This window comes from Siniperca chuatsi, linkage group LG6 (genome assembly GCF_020085105.1).
Source record: "Siniperca chuatsi isolate FFG_IHB_CAS linkage group LG6, ASM2008510v1, whole genome shotgun sequence".
Classification (NCBI taxonomy): Eukaryota; Metazoa; Chordata; class Actinopteri; order Centrarchiformes; family Sinipercidae; genus Siniperca; species Siniperca chuatsi.
Window position 1 is genome coordinate 32,844,477 of NC_058047.1, and position 15,414 is coordinate 32,859,890.

Genomic DNA, 15,414 nt, shown 5'->3' on the forward strand with positions numbered 1-15,414 from the left:
ACGTGGTCATCCTGATTTCGTCTGAATAATTCATCACCCAATGGGGATAGTGAGACAAAGTCCATGTTTGAGATGAGGTGAGTGGATGGATGAAGTGGCTCGTAGGGTGAAGTAGTAACATTAGCTCACTTTTCTGAGTGTGCTCGGGGTGATGTTGCGTGATGTTGCTCCTGAAACATGAAATTTTACATACATATATACGTTCATGCTCAGCAGTGCACCCTGGTTAAATAAAGGTCAAATAAAGGAACCCTACAACCTACATGATAAGACAACCATAATTAACCTGACAGATGGGTTTAGTGTGACCCATCAAAATATTAATTATGATGACCCAGATGATGTGCGTTTTTTTCTGTTTTAGTGAGATGTGATAAAATTTGAATGATCTTGTCGGAAGGACATCAAATTAGAAACCAAATGACCACATAACATAAACATGATCTCATGAGTGTGTTTCTGCTCAGACTGCTGCTTTATCTGTCTGTTTCTGTCTGTCTGTTGTCTGTGTGTGTTTGTGTGCTGATGCTTCAGGTTGGCAGTAGACAGTTTTCTCTAGAACCGGTCTTTATCCTCCGCACACTGAATTCAGTCACTCCACCCTTGTAGTCATCAGGGCTGAAAGAAGGTGACTGATCTGTTTTTTCTCACCGAACATTAAAGAGGTGACGAGTGGCTGTATGTTTGTTCTTCATGTTCAGCTGGTTACAGCGAGCTGCAAACAGCAGTGTGATTCACCCACCTAAACACTGCTGTTTCTTTTCTTTTTTTAATGTGTGATACATTTTTTTTTTTTATGATCCGCTCAGACACCCCAGACTCTTCCTCCCACATCCCAAATTAGTCTGTTTGTTTTTCTGTTATTGGAGTTTTATAACAGTTTGTTGATAAGAGGTCTAACAGGGAGTTCAACCTCTCTAAGGTCTAATTGACCCCAAACATAAATAACATCACTATGTAGGCTAACATACTGTACATTTCTTTCTGAATTGTCAGTGGGACCAATGTCAACAAAATGGTTAGCATAGATCTTTAGCAAAAGTTGTAATTTAAAGCACAGTTGCTGTTTTTTTTAGCATTAAGGTTTTTGGAGAAATCAATCATATCAAAATACCTCTTCAGCTAATTTTTAGGTACAAGAAAGAGAGGTCTAGAGTTACAACACCTATTTTTATGTATTTTCGTATCGTGTGGATACTTGCAGGACCAAAACAGATGCAGAAACAGATGTTTCGGAACTGGATCCACAAAAGGAACAGCTGGTAACCATATACTTTTTAAATTTCTTGAGTCAATTGACTGAATGACTGAATGTTTTTTCCCTGTGGAGAAAGGCAGACTGTCTGTACATGACTTGCAGGTCTGACCCACTCGTGAATTTTGTTTGTAGCGAAGAGAAAATTCTAAATTTCAACAACATTCTGTTGATCTGCTTGTACGTGCCACTTAAGAACAAATTTGCCCCACAAGTGGTCCCTAAATGAGGCCCTTTGTCTCTGACGCTGCTGCATCGATTTTCATCCTTTTTTTAAATACCACCATGAGTCTGACAATGTTACAGGAGTGTAATAATAAATCTGTGGAGTACTCTTTTAATTAAATTGTGAGGAAGTTCCATATTTCAGTTTGATTGAGCTGTTACAATTATAGAATACATTTTTATTTCTTCAAAATCAAAGTTTAATTAATTAATCCATTCATTAACAATAATAATAATAAAATGTGTTAACATAGCACCTTTCATACAGGCGGTGTAGCTCAAAGTGGGGTTTTTAAAAGGAAAACAATCTCCCTGTCCAGACGAGTGTTTCAGCCCTGTTTCAGAAATAATCCGTCCCTACTAACACATATCACATGACTATTCACGTACACTGGTACACATGTGAGGGCCGGTGTAAACAGGAAGCAGATTGTCTACTCTGCAGGTGGATGTTCAGTTATAGTAAATACTGCGAATGAAGAAAAGCAATGGCAAAAAGTAAGGCCAGAGATTTCTTTGCTTAGACCGATGATGAGGCACAGACATCAATGTCAGCCTGTAATTCGTTATCCATGTTGAATGAGCAGTAGTCGAGCAAAATATAGTTTTACACAAAAATATTATTTTCAATCACGTGACTATTACGTCATCTGAATGCACCCTGATTACATCCAGATCAGGTAGCCTAGCCCTCGAACACACGGGGAGGTGAATACACAATAAGGGATTGTACAGGAAAGTGTGTCACAGCGTGGCTTGAGAGATCAATCAGTCAGTCAGTCAGTCAGTGGGTCAGTTGGTTGGGCCACCACTTTGGTTCAGATTGAATAATCTTTACACATTTTTGATGGATTGCCAGTTTGATCAGACATTGATGGTCCCCACATGATAAATCCCAATAACTTTGGTGATCCTCTGACTTTTCAGCTAGCACCATCATCAGGTAAAATGTTTAATGTGTCCAACACTTTGGTTTATGACCAAATACCTGCAGAACGGACATTCACATCAGCCTCAGCTGGAATTTGTGTTTACTGCTTAATAGCAAATGTTAGCATGCTAACATGCTAAACTAAGATGGTGAACCATTATACCTGCTAAACATCAGCATTTTAGCATTGTCACTGTGAGCATGTTAGCACCACAGTGTCTAAACAGCCTCACAGAGCTGCTGGAGTTGCTCTAAATTCTTGTTAGGTTAGATATTTGTTTCATGTTGTTCAAACACTTCCTTTCAAAATCAGATGGAGGATGGCATTAACAGCTGTTTATGATCCTTTGTTGGGTCTCTGTAATTAATATTATAGAGTTCTGTCTAGACCTGCTTTATAGGAAAAGTGCAATGAGATAACTTCTGTTATGAATTGGCGCTATATAAATTGAATTGAATACAGTCAGCAAACAGCAGCTTCATTCAGGCAGTCAAAAACACAAGTAACAAACTAATGTAAAGAATTGAGTGAACTCATGTTTTGTTGTTTATGTTGTGGTAGTTTCTGTCCTGTAGCTCACATAGCTTAACATAGCATAACAATTATTAACTTTTCTTCAGCTTTTTTCTGTTGGACAGTTCACTAGGGCCTTTTTCCAATGGACAGCAGAGAAAAAGCTTTGGTGGTATAGAATACTTTTCTGTTCATAGCTTAACATTTTTCTAATTGAGCGTGAAATGTGCCAGTGAATAAAATGTAGGGCGCCCATAGTGCATCTGCAGTGCATTAAACACTTCCCTCTGTGTAAATGCGCCATTGTTTGAGTTCCCAGTTTAAACTGATTACAGTTCATGCATTGTCTGATGTTGCTCTTTGCATATTATTTCAGTTTTCTTATGCCACTGTCGCCAAATGCTTGCTCATGGTGGGATTTGTTGGGCCTCTGTAAATAATATTCTAAAGAGTACGGTCTAGACCTGCTCTATAGGAAAAGTGCAATGAGATAACTTCTGTTATGAATTGGTGCTACATAAATAAAATTGAATTGAATTATGTTATATGTTTATGTCCTGAGTGTTTGACCTTATGAACCTCAGACTTTTATGTTGAACCACAGATAAGGAACAGGGAGTTCTGTATTAATGTGCTGTTGTCAAAGTTCTTTCACAGGTCATGGAGACATTTTTTAAGTTTCACTGAAATAACACTTCTCAGGAAATCTAGAAACTTTTTTTCTAATCAAACTGCCAAGAATGCAAACTAGAGGTGTCGGGTGTTTTTTCTCGGCACCACCCTGGCGCCATGCATGTTTTATCCAGCCAAATCTCTTTGAGGATGCATGTGCCCAATTGCTGAAGGCACCAACAGACACTCACCGCAAGCATTTTATGACTCACAGACAGACACACCTGCCCACCACGCCCTGCCTGTCTGTTTTCTGTCAACAACTGTAGTACAACACACACACACACACACACAGACACACACACATAAACATATCCCTCCTTTAGTGACTTCTTTTATTAGGTCAACGAAAAACATCTTTTAATTTTACAGTTCCACAGAATTTCTTTCCCCCATCAGTTCCCACTGGCACTGTATAATCTCACCTAATAGCTTCAGTCCAAATATAATGGTAATCCATCTGAATCAAAACCAAAAATATGACCTATGATCATAGAAACATCCATGTCTGAAACTTACAGTCTGTAAAAAATGAAAATAACAGACCTCAAACCTTGTTAAAACAACATCAGCACTTCATTATTTGGATTTCAAGTTGCTGCATGTAAACATTACATTAGTTAAAATGACTTATGAAGATCTCATGTTGGTTAGGAGAAATGGTGTTAAACCAACATCTGGTATTAACAGATATATGATGATGATTACCGCGATGATCATCACGACGATTAAAAGCTGCCAAAGTTCAAAGAGAGTGAAAATGCTTCTTGAAACCCTAACAGTTAGGAGGAGGTTGTAGTGAGCTCTTCACAAAGAACATAATGTTCATTAAACTGCCAGATTTGTAAAGGGAATGTGGTGATTCACTGTCTGCAGGTTTGCCTCCTCCCTTCATTTTCGTCTAAATCCATCTATCCATTCACTTTGTGTCGTATCCAAGAGTGAAAAATATATTAAAGTACGGCATGAAGTTTAAAAGAAAGACTGGCTCAGTGTGGAACACTTCAAGCCTGCAGTAAAAAAAGGAAATCAGCTCTGGGATACACTGTAAATGATCCAGTGTGAAGGAATAAAGGCTGGGAGAAACCGGACCACTGCCTGTACTATAATGGCTCACATGGAGCTTTGTTTTCATCTCTACAACATTCATTTACAGTGCTTTCACTATGTTAAGATGTTTCAAAATAAAAGCTTTGCAAGGGAGGAACATGATTTTATGTTCTCTGAACCACTGTAAAAGTTTGCATGTGAAACAGATGGAGGATGTGTTAAAGTTACATAAACTGCAGGCAGAAAACACTACAATATCATAAACTGTGGGGAAATTAGAAGTTAAGGCATGCTTCTCTTGTCAGCTGAGGGAAATAAATGTTTGAGACTTTATGGCCAAAGTATAAGAGACTGGGTCGGATCTCGATCACAAGGAAGTGAGCAGACCTGTTAAGACCTCTACCACATACAACACCAACGGTATCTGTATTCAGATGAGAAGCAGTGTTGAGATATCAGAAAGGGTTGTCCCAATGTCCACGCATAACACAAATCACACAAACATGTGGAACAACTGGATGGAGGCTCAAAAACAGGTATTCAAGTGGTACATTGTTTTACTCCAAAGTATATTTCTCACATAATGTGTCGTCATAAGTACCAAAGGGAATTGTCAGAAAAATAAAACAAAGAGAACTCTTTGGCATCATTGGCAAATCTTTAAGGACTTCAGAATGTCATGATAGAGTCTGAGGTAATGATTGGCAGATTATTCCATAATAAAAATAATTGTTAGTTGCAGCCCTAAACTGTGCCTTGAAAACATTTCAGAAAAAGACCATGAGGCAGTTTTAGAGGTTTCAGCTGACTTGAAAACAAGCCTTGTCCTTTTATTGGTGAAGACTGACAAACTGATAAAAACAGAGAGCTTCTTAACAGTAATGAGAAGCTCTGAGAGCTTCATTACAGACAACCAGACAAACAAGAAAAAAACCTGCTGTATTACATGGTTGGTGACTCACTCCTGTCCAACAAGAGATGTTGACCTTCACCTGTCCACCTACTGATCCATGCAGCCATGGTACCTGACCAAGTAGTGGCTGGAGATGATCTGTTTGGTAGAAACGTATCCCTACTTCTGGTGCTGCAGCACAGGGACAGGAGCTCTACCGCTTTACACAAACACTTTCCGACTAGGTTTAGAGGGGTGCTGCAGGTGAAAACAGGAGAATCTGACATGATGCTGCTGCAGCACTGCAGACAAACTATACAAACTAACTATATGTCTGCAAATCAATAGGAGCTGAGTTGGAAAATGAGTAACACGAACATTGTTCATGAAGATTTTAATTCAGAGTTACTCATAGTCTTCTCTGGGTGTGACACCATCAGCACATTGTATGGGATCGGCACAGTTATGGCAGTCACTCATACCTTTTCTACTCTCACAATATTGGGAATAATTTTCTCTGGTGTCTCTGGAGGTGTATGAGACTGTGGAGGAAATCCTCAGAAAACGACAGGTGACCCTTTAAGTATTCTAACAAGTCCAGAGCTCAGTCAGACAATATAACCTTGTATTTAATTTATGTTTGTAATAAGTCACAAAACAAAGCAGAATTCAAGACATCGACGTATCACGCTGTTCCTTGATCTGGACCAAATGAACCAAACTACAGCTGAGAGAGTGACGTAAAAGGTCCTGCCGTTTGCTGTGTCTGAAATGACCCTAAATACAGAGCACTATCTTATCTGAGTGTGAGTGAGGAATTTATTCACCATAGTGCCCTCAAAAATCTCACCAACATAACAATAAAGTGTTAGCATATAGCCTACACCATATTTGCTAACAATCCCCAAATGCAAAGCATCATAGCCTTAAGCCTTTACAGCTTAAACAAAATGAGTTTATAGTATAATTGACAGTATAGTATAGAGACTTTACAGCTAACTATACAATAAACTACTGAGTGTCCTCTAGGCCTGCTCTCACACACACACACACACACACACACACACACACACACACACCTCTGTGTCCTGAGGGGGTGTGTGTGCTGGAGCACTCCTCCTCTTTCATAAGCCTCCTCTTCGCCTCCTTCAGCTCACAGTCCGTCAGGAACTCTTGTCAGCGCCATCGGGACTTTGTCGCTTCACTCGATTGGACAGGCCTACCGGGACTTTCCTTCAGTCATGGTTCGGGTTTCTCCACCCGCGTTTGTGTTGCTACTGTTTGCGGTGAGTAGCATACCGAAGAACTTCTCTGTCTCTTTGAACTGCTGTCTTTTTTTACTGTCACACTGAATCGGGTTTTTGTTTGAAACAGTTCATTCTCACTGCTGCCTGATAGTCAAGTCAAGTCAAGTCAATTTTTATTTATATAGCACAATATCACAAGTCAAAAATTTGCCCCAGGGACTTTACAATCTGTACAGCATACAACACCTAGACCCTCGATTCAGATGAGGTAAACTCCCCCAGATAACCCTTTAACAGGGAAAAAATGGAGGAAAGCTCAGGAAAAGGATCCCACTCCCAGGACGGACAGACATGCAATAGATCTCTGTGGACAGAATAGACAAACATAATATAATTACAGTATGGACAGTCATGATGACAAGATTATGAATAGATTGTAACATATATGAAGAAGAAGCAAAGAAAAATCTGATCTGCAGTCTGTTCAATTAACTACAAGGGTCTCAACTCTAAACATAAATGTTTTAATATTGATGTATTGGACACATTAGCTGTAAAATGAAATCAATTCTGGCACAACTAGGGCAGGCTGCTTGTTACCTGTAGGCAAATAGACTATTTCAAACCTAGAATCTATGAAGTTCTCTGAAGTTCTTAATGAACTCACATCATGTTCATATTACACAGATTAAAAACATGTCCAATTCATACTCTCAGTTTAGGTGTGCTACCCCTCACTTCAGAGGCTAATTATCCGGTTCACGTTGACCCTAACAAATACCAACACAGGTGCGGACTGGGCTGTCAGACAGAGACATGGCATCAGTTCTCATCCAACAACTTTCTAATGTCTTATGTAAGCTGGTCGACATAGAGTTGGAGTCATTTGTTAAATCATCAGTCTAAAGGCCTACAACCCTGCAGTGAATCTTATTTTTACGAAATAAAAATAGTTGAAGGTGCATGCTCATTTCACATAATTTCAGTCTGATACATTCATGGATTATACAGCTCCCCTATACTTTGTATATTTGCTTGGTACCCTATGAAATCATGCTCATTTCAAAAATTATGTGGTCAGTTGTTTTTTTAATGGATCATAAAGATTCACTTAGAACATTAAGACACCTCATGATCTCTTGTAATGTTTAAAAATCCTTACACAAGACCTTGGAGTGGCTCATGCATCTTAAAAACCAAAGCAGCAACTAATGCAGTAAGTCACTAAAAAAAATTATGCTGTCAGTAATAATATTAAGTTATGTGACTCCAGAAAATAATTGAAATGTCACAGTGAAAGTATGTTCGTGTTTGAAACAAGCTTTAAGCACAATATGCTGACTCTATGGATCATTCGTTGATTCTTTGCTGTTCATTATTTCTGTGGTGCTTTTCAAACATGTTTCAGTTGGATTCTAACAAATTACAGACTGCAGTTCATTATGAGAATCCAATGATATTACTGACTAAAAAATGTTTTCCCCAGCTCAATTATGTGGTCAAGGAATTCAGTGGGCAATTTCAACCAGAAAAGTTAACACAGCACTTTCGTTGCCCTGGGCATTACAGTTTCTAAGCCAGCTGTAATTTGACTGACTGACCACAGTAATGTTCCTTAATTTACTTGGTTGTGGTGTTGCTGACACTTGAGGGGTTATTGGTGATGTTTAGCACTCTTCTATATCATACAAATGTTGGGATTGCAGATTCAAAACAGTTTGAAATAATTTAATAAAAGGATAGCAATGACATTAGAGCTATTTTCTCAAATGAATAGTGAAGACAAACAGTTTCTGTCATTAATGTTGATTCAGTACGTTCTTTGTGCTCAGCAGTTCTGAATACATGTGATGTCACTGGTAAGTCAGATGGAGTTCTTTTTTCTCACTAAAAGATGTAAAGCCACTCCCTGCCACTCCCTTCTCTTTTTCTCATCATACCTCTGTTATCCTGACATGCCCATGCATTGACTGAATAGATGAGGCTTAAATTTCCTAGGAGTGGTAGGGTGTGTCGGCCTCTCCTCTGAACACAAGCAGCTACACAGTACCTGACAGGTTGATGCTTTTACACACAGACCAACATTCATATCAGCCTTGTTGTAATAACAAGTTTAAAATAAAAGTTTCTATGTTACTATGATATACCCAACTTGGCAGAGGAATGGCATAAATGTTAACAAACAGGCCATAATGCTGCATACCTTGCATACCTTAGGGAGACAGATATTGAATTAACTTTCTTAATTTCTTCATTGGAATGGTACTATGAAAATTCTTTTGAGTGTGTATTTTCCCTTTAAAAACCCAGGCAATCTGACATTGAATGTGAAATGATTAAAGAGTTACTAATAACCTTGATCTAATCATTTAAGTTTAACATCTGAGTTTAACATCAGAAAATTGCAGGTCATCCAGGTTTGTATGTCCTTAAGGCATGCTGGAAGTTTAGCTAACCGGTTAGTTTCATCTGGGTTCATCGATAGATAAAATTGGGTATCATCCGCATAACAATGCAAGTTTATCGAGTGTTTCCTAATAATATTGCCTAGAGGAAGCATATATAAGGTGAATAGAATCGGTCCAAGCACAGAACCTTGTGGAACTCCGTGACTAACTTTGGCATGCACGGAGGACTTACCGTTAACATGTACAAACTGAGATCGATCTGATAGATAGGATTTAAACCAGCTTAGTGTGGTTCCTTTAATGCCAATTACATGTTCCAGTCTCTGTAATAGGGTGTGATGGTCAATGGTGTCGAATGCAGCACTAAGATCTAACAAGACAAGTACAGAGACAAGTCCATTGTCTAATGCAATTAAAAGGTCATTTGAAATTTTCACAAGAGCTGTCTCTGTGCTATGATGCTATGAATCCTCAAATAAACTATTGTTATGATATACCAACCGTAAGTGATATGCAGCTGACTTTACATCTGTGGACCATAGATTAATCTGTCAAGTAAGGATTCATTGTGAAGTAATTGCATCTGTTGTATTACAGCTCCAGGCTGTTGCTGTGGTGAAGGCCCATTGGATTCCCCCGCCGAAACCACTGCAGGAAAATGTAGACTACACTCAACTGGAATCTGTTGCCAAGGTGAGTCATTGGCCTTTGACTTCAACTCTCTTCAGAGCTAACTTTGACTCTGAATCACTGTAGAATATGTAGTTTCGGTCCCAAAACATTAGTATGAACTTGATACAACAGTATATACAGGCCTAAATGAAGAAATTGATTTCAGACGATTTATTTCAATGCAGAACATTTTTGAATAGCATATTAATTTTAGTATATAACCATGTTTATCTTTATTTGGAGTTTTCAGTTTTTTTGTGAGTTCAGTTTTTGTGAGCAGTGACTAATGGCCAGGCATTTAGAGGAGGAAGAAGAAGAAGAAGGAAGAGGAGGAAGATGAAAAAAGGAAGAGGAGGATGACAAATGAGAAATACAGGATGGTCCATCTGCAGAACTGTCTGTCTTGTTGAGCTACCTGCCAAGTGAGAAACCATGGGTGGCTTCACACTATGACTTAGACAATCACCAGGGTTGTATTTAAAGGCAGATTTCATATTAGTGTCAAAACAAAATTGAAGAATTTGTGTACTTCATCCAGACAACATAGAGAAGTCTGTAATTTATTTTTACAAAGTTTGTTTACTCCATAAGTGACAAACTGATGTTTAAAGATACTCTATTGCCAGAGATAACTTCTGTTATGAATTGGCGCTATATAAATAAAATTGAATTGAAATTTACCACACTACATCTACCATGACATCAAAATTTTGTAATTTTTTTCATAAACATCAGAGATTTATTAAGTGAGAATTAACAGTTGCTGTTTACAGTACTGTTTACAGTAGAACATTTTGATGCACTGTGGGCTCAATTTTTGATAATTCAAAAATCTGGCTAGATGGTTTGTGGAGGACAGTCTGAAGAAACAGTGTGGCAAGTTTGGTGTCGATTGAGCGAAAAAATGTGGGAGGAGATAGGTTTAATTAGTTTTAGTAGTGATGGACTTCATAATTCCTGCCAGCTCGAGGCATGTGGACATTTTTGCTCACTTGGGCTACTTGGTGAAAGTTGGTAGCACGTACGACTGATTTGTTGTGAAAGTTTGAAACTTTAGACAGTTGCTGTAGCGCCACCATCAGGACTATCAGCCCACAGTGCCAGTTGAGGAAGTTTGGCATAGGACTGGACCTATGTGCAAAGTTTTGTTTATTTTCATGCATTAGAAGACAGATTTCTTGGTAGGAAGAATCAGAATCAGAATCAGAAATACTTTATTAATCCCCGTAGGGAAACTCTTTGTTACAGTAGCTTGCCTTTACGTCAGTGCACACAGGAGAAAGTACTAGAAAACGATATGATACACTATAAACACTATAGACAGGTCAGAAAATAAATATCATGTCGGTATTAGTATAAGATAAACTAAGGGTCGAGTACCAAGTGGGTTTACTGGTTGATGATGAAGGTACAGTATAAAATACAGTGTCACCACATATGTAATAAGTAATAGTAATAATAAGTGGAGGTGCATGTACTGTCAAGAGTAAAAGAGGTATATGATATCAATACAATAAATAAGAAAAGCTAACATGGGAAAACTAATATTGCACGGGAGTAGTACACAGAATATTGCACAATAATTATTAATTATGGTGGAGATGTAATGCTCAATGTCCAGTTTAGTGACCTAGGGTCAAACAGACTAACCCTTAGAGGGAGGAGTTAAATAGTTTGATGGCCACAGGCAGGAATGACTTCCTGTGGCGCTCTGTGGTGCTTTTTGGTGGGATAAGTCTTCCGCTGAAGGTGCTCCTTTGCTTGACCAGCACGTCATGCAGCGGGTGGGAGACACTGTCCAAGATGGCATGTAGTTTGGCCAGCATCCTCCTCTCTGACACCACCACCAGAGAGTCCAGCACCACCCCCACAATGTCACTGGCCTTGCGGATCAGTTTGTTGAGTCTGTTGGCATCCGCTACCTTCAACCTGCTGCCCCAGCATGCAACAGCATACAGGATAGCACTGGTCACCAGAGACTCATAAAACATCTTCAACATTGTCCGGCAGATGTTGAAGGACCTCAGCCTCCTCAGAAAATAGAGGCGGCTCTGGCCCTTCCTGTAAACAGCTTGAGTGTTCTTGGTCCAGTCCAGTTTGTTATCTAAGTGTACTCCCAGGTACTTGTAATCCTCCACAATGTCCGCACTGACCCCCTGGATGGAAACCGGGGTCACTGGTGCCTTGGCCCTCCTTAGATCCACAACCAGCTCCTTTGACTTTGTCGCATTGAGCTGCAGATGGTTCTGCTCACACAGAAGAAGAAGAAGAAGAAGAACATTGGCAAATACAAGAGGGACCGGCAGCACAGCAGCCTGGGCCCTAAAAACACTGTCAGTCACCAGAGGGGGCCACTGGAACATTTTCTGTATCCTCAACAAAGAGTGGACTATCTTACCACAGACAAACATGTATCTGCAGGGTGGTGGCCTCCAAAGGGGAGCATGAGTAGCCAAACAAATTGGAGAGACACTAAAATGCTTGAGGAACAGCGCTCAGACGTATATTGATTAGTGTTCAACAACAAATGATGGTTTAGAGGTTTTGTTTTTTCTCTTCTCTTGAAATAAATAGTTTTCAAACTTTGCAAATAGTTATCCTTCTGGTGCAAATGTTTTTTTGTTGTTTCCTTCTGGTGCATGAATTAGACTGTGTTTAGACTAATCAGCTCTTCTGTGTTTCAGATCCATTCAGATTTCGATGACGGCACAGGGAATATTGACTACTCTCTAGAAGGCATTGGTGCAAACCAATATCCCTTCCATGTGTTTGTAGTTGACCCTAAAACTGGACTAATTCGTGTGACCAAAGTGCTTGACAGGGAGCTCATCGATACGTACAATGTGAGTGATACATGACAGATTCTATTCTATTGTACTTTTTGCATTTGATGTCACTTTTCACTTCATAAGTTTCAGTAATTGCTGCTTTTCATATTTAATGTTGAGATATTTGGCAGCCATTTGCTACAAATTAATGCCACAGGCTATTTATGTTTGTAAATGCACCTGCTGAGACAGATGATAAAGACAACAACATTTGAGTTTTCTGTTTCAGCTGTCAGGTGTCGCTAGGTACAGTGATGGCCGCCCTGCAGAGAAAAATGTTGACATACGATTCCAGGTTGTAGATGAGAACGACAACGCTCCAGTGTTTGGAGTCATCAAGCCGGGGGAGGTGGATGAGCTCAGTCCTGCAGGTTAGAGTTTCTAATTTGTGTACAATTCAAATCCCCATCCTGATATGTGATTGCAAAATAATCCTACTTGGCTTCATTAATAAATAAATATATTGAATAAGGCAAAACGTTGTGATTGTATCCACAAGTTTTTGCTTTTTGTTACATCTGTTATGTGTACATTCAGTGTTACTCACCAAAACACTGTATATATCCTTAGGATCTAACAAACGTAAATCTTGCATTGTTTACATCCATGTTTACTAGCTGGTAGCGTTCTTCTCTTTGCCTTTGTTGGCACGTTATTACCTGTCAATCAGTGGAATACTATGCAACCACTGGCAAGAATGTGTATTGCATCACCCAAGAGCATGTGAGTCCTCATGTGCATGCATAGGACAAACAAAATGTGGACCCACTCATAAAAAAACATCTTCAGAATATTTTGTTTTACTGCTAAATTTGCGTAAACATGTTTAATCTTGGAGAAATACTCTACAATATCATTATTAATGTTACCCTGAAACATTTAGAGTAGAGAAGTTTTGCTGTAAAACATACAGTATATACAATAAAGCTGTTATACTGTAAAACACATTTACTGTACTACTGTTTAACTGTTAAGCATACTTACAGTAAGGGTGTCAAACATTGTTACAGACAAGCTCCTGTAAAAGGACTATTGCAGTATCTTGCAGTACTAATGTATTGTGAAAATATAATAAAACAGTGGGGTTAAAAACTCTGCAGTGTAACTAGGTCACCCATATAAAGTCTTTTCTCACAGTTTTGTCATTTTAGATTGAGACAGATGACATCACCTCACACTGGAAGTCTTTTAAACACACTTTGGGAGCAATGTCCTCCCATCCACACACACAGAGCCAACTTTAAAGGCAGCAACATTTCTCCCCCTACTTAAGAATGACAGAACCCCAGGATATGCTTAATGGAATTGAGCAATGACTAATTGGCAATACAAGGCCATGCTTCTCTGATTAAAACAATTACAATGCCAGTACCTTTAAAGTAATACCGATACCAATAGAGTACTTCATTTGATACCTTTTTCCCTACTTTTCATTGGATACCCTTCATGCATACCCTCCCCATCCAAATGATTTTTACACAAATACACTTTGAAAGTGTTCTTTAATTCGTGCGCACAAGTAAAAATGAGAAGTGTAGCCTATATACAGAGAACCAGACCAGCCTTGTTTATCAGAGTAATGAGAAACATTAATTCTGACAAACCATGAATCAACAGTATGTGTCAAGCAAAGAGGTTGTATTATGTGTAGCTCTGGATGTGTCTGTTTTACAAACCAACCGCAAAAAAACAAATGACAGCGGGGATGCTGATAAAGAGGATTGTGAGCTGAAGTTTCCCCAGCAAATACACCAATCATATTAAATTTTAGACCGCTTGCAGTGATTGGCTGCCGGCAAAACCATACTAGATCTGGGTAAAAAAAGGATCGAATGCAGGTATCGTTTGACTGGAGAAGTTTGATACCCAGCCCTAGAGAGACATCAAGGAATTGACCATTTATAACAGTTACACAGTTAGATTTGGCAGAAAAGGTTCTGCTCTTTGAGGGAGCTCTCAAACAATCTGAAGAGCAAGAATTCTACTGAGATAATCCCCTTTAATAAACACATACACAAACATTCAATCTTAATTCAGTCAACAATACCAAAAATATAGCACATATGGTGGAGGTTGTTGTGGTGGTGGAAGCTGCAGCAGAAAATGGTGCAGGGATGAGTGTAATCTGCAGAATAATAGTGAGGTTTCAGGTTATAATGTCCAAGCTGTACACCTGCATGAACATGATTTGATGTTACTAGCTACACAGCTGTGAAAGTGAGCAAGTAAACGGGGCAACTGTGGCTTAGTGGTAGAGCCACACTTTTGTTTATTCACAACAAAACTATACAGGGCATCTTTAAGTTAAATGACTGTTTCATTTAATGCTGTTTTACAGGGACTTCAGTTATGAAAATAACTGCAACTGATGCTGATAAACCAGGGCATGAGAACTCTCAGATCGCTTATACCATCGTAGATCAGAATCCACCTCATGACATGTTCTCCATTTCCAATGAAGGGATCATCTCTGTCAAAAATTCTGCCCTGGACAGAGAGGTACAGTATGAACTACACCAACACATCCACAGGGCCATTGCCAATTGCAGAGAACTGAAATTTTGCGCTCCGTCAGCTGATCAATGTCAGCTAATCCAACCACTAATCACATTCAGTCAAGAAGGTGTTGACAAGTTAGTAACAACGGTGTCGAGTCCTTCCCCTGTGCCAATTTACTTCTTTCCATTCTCGTCCTCATGACTTTTTTATTATTGTTAATT

General features: G+C 39.1%; 1 protein-coding gene across 1 annotated transcript in view; it reads left to right on the forward strand.

Moving 5' to 3' along the window:
* The first annotated feature begins 6,667 nt into the window (after positions 1-6,667).
* The window catches only part of LOC122877665 (desmoglein-2-like), a 32,150-nt gene continuing 23,403 nt past the window's right edge, over positions 6,668-15,414 (forward strand). The window contains 5 exon segments of the mRNA XM_044199517.1: positions 6,668-6,825; positions 9,792-9,887; positions 12,551-12,709; positions 12,924-13,065; positions 15,033-15,193. Of these exon segments, the coding sequence (XP_044055452.1) occupies positions 6,781-6,825; positions 9,792-9,887; positions 12,551-12,709; positions 12,924-13,065; positions 15,033-15,193 (603 nt within the window). The 5' untranslated portion in view covers positions 6,668-6,780.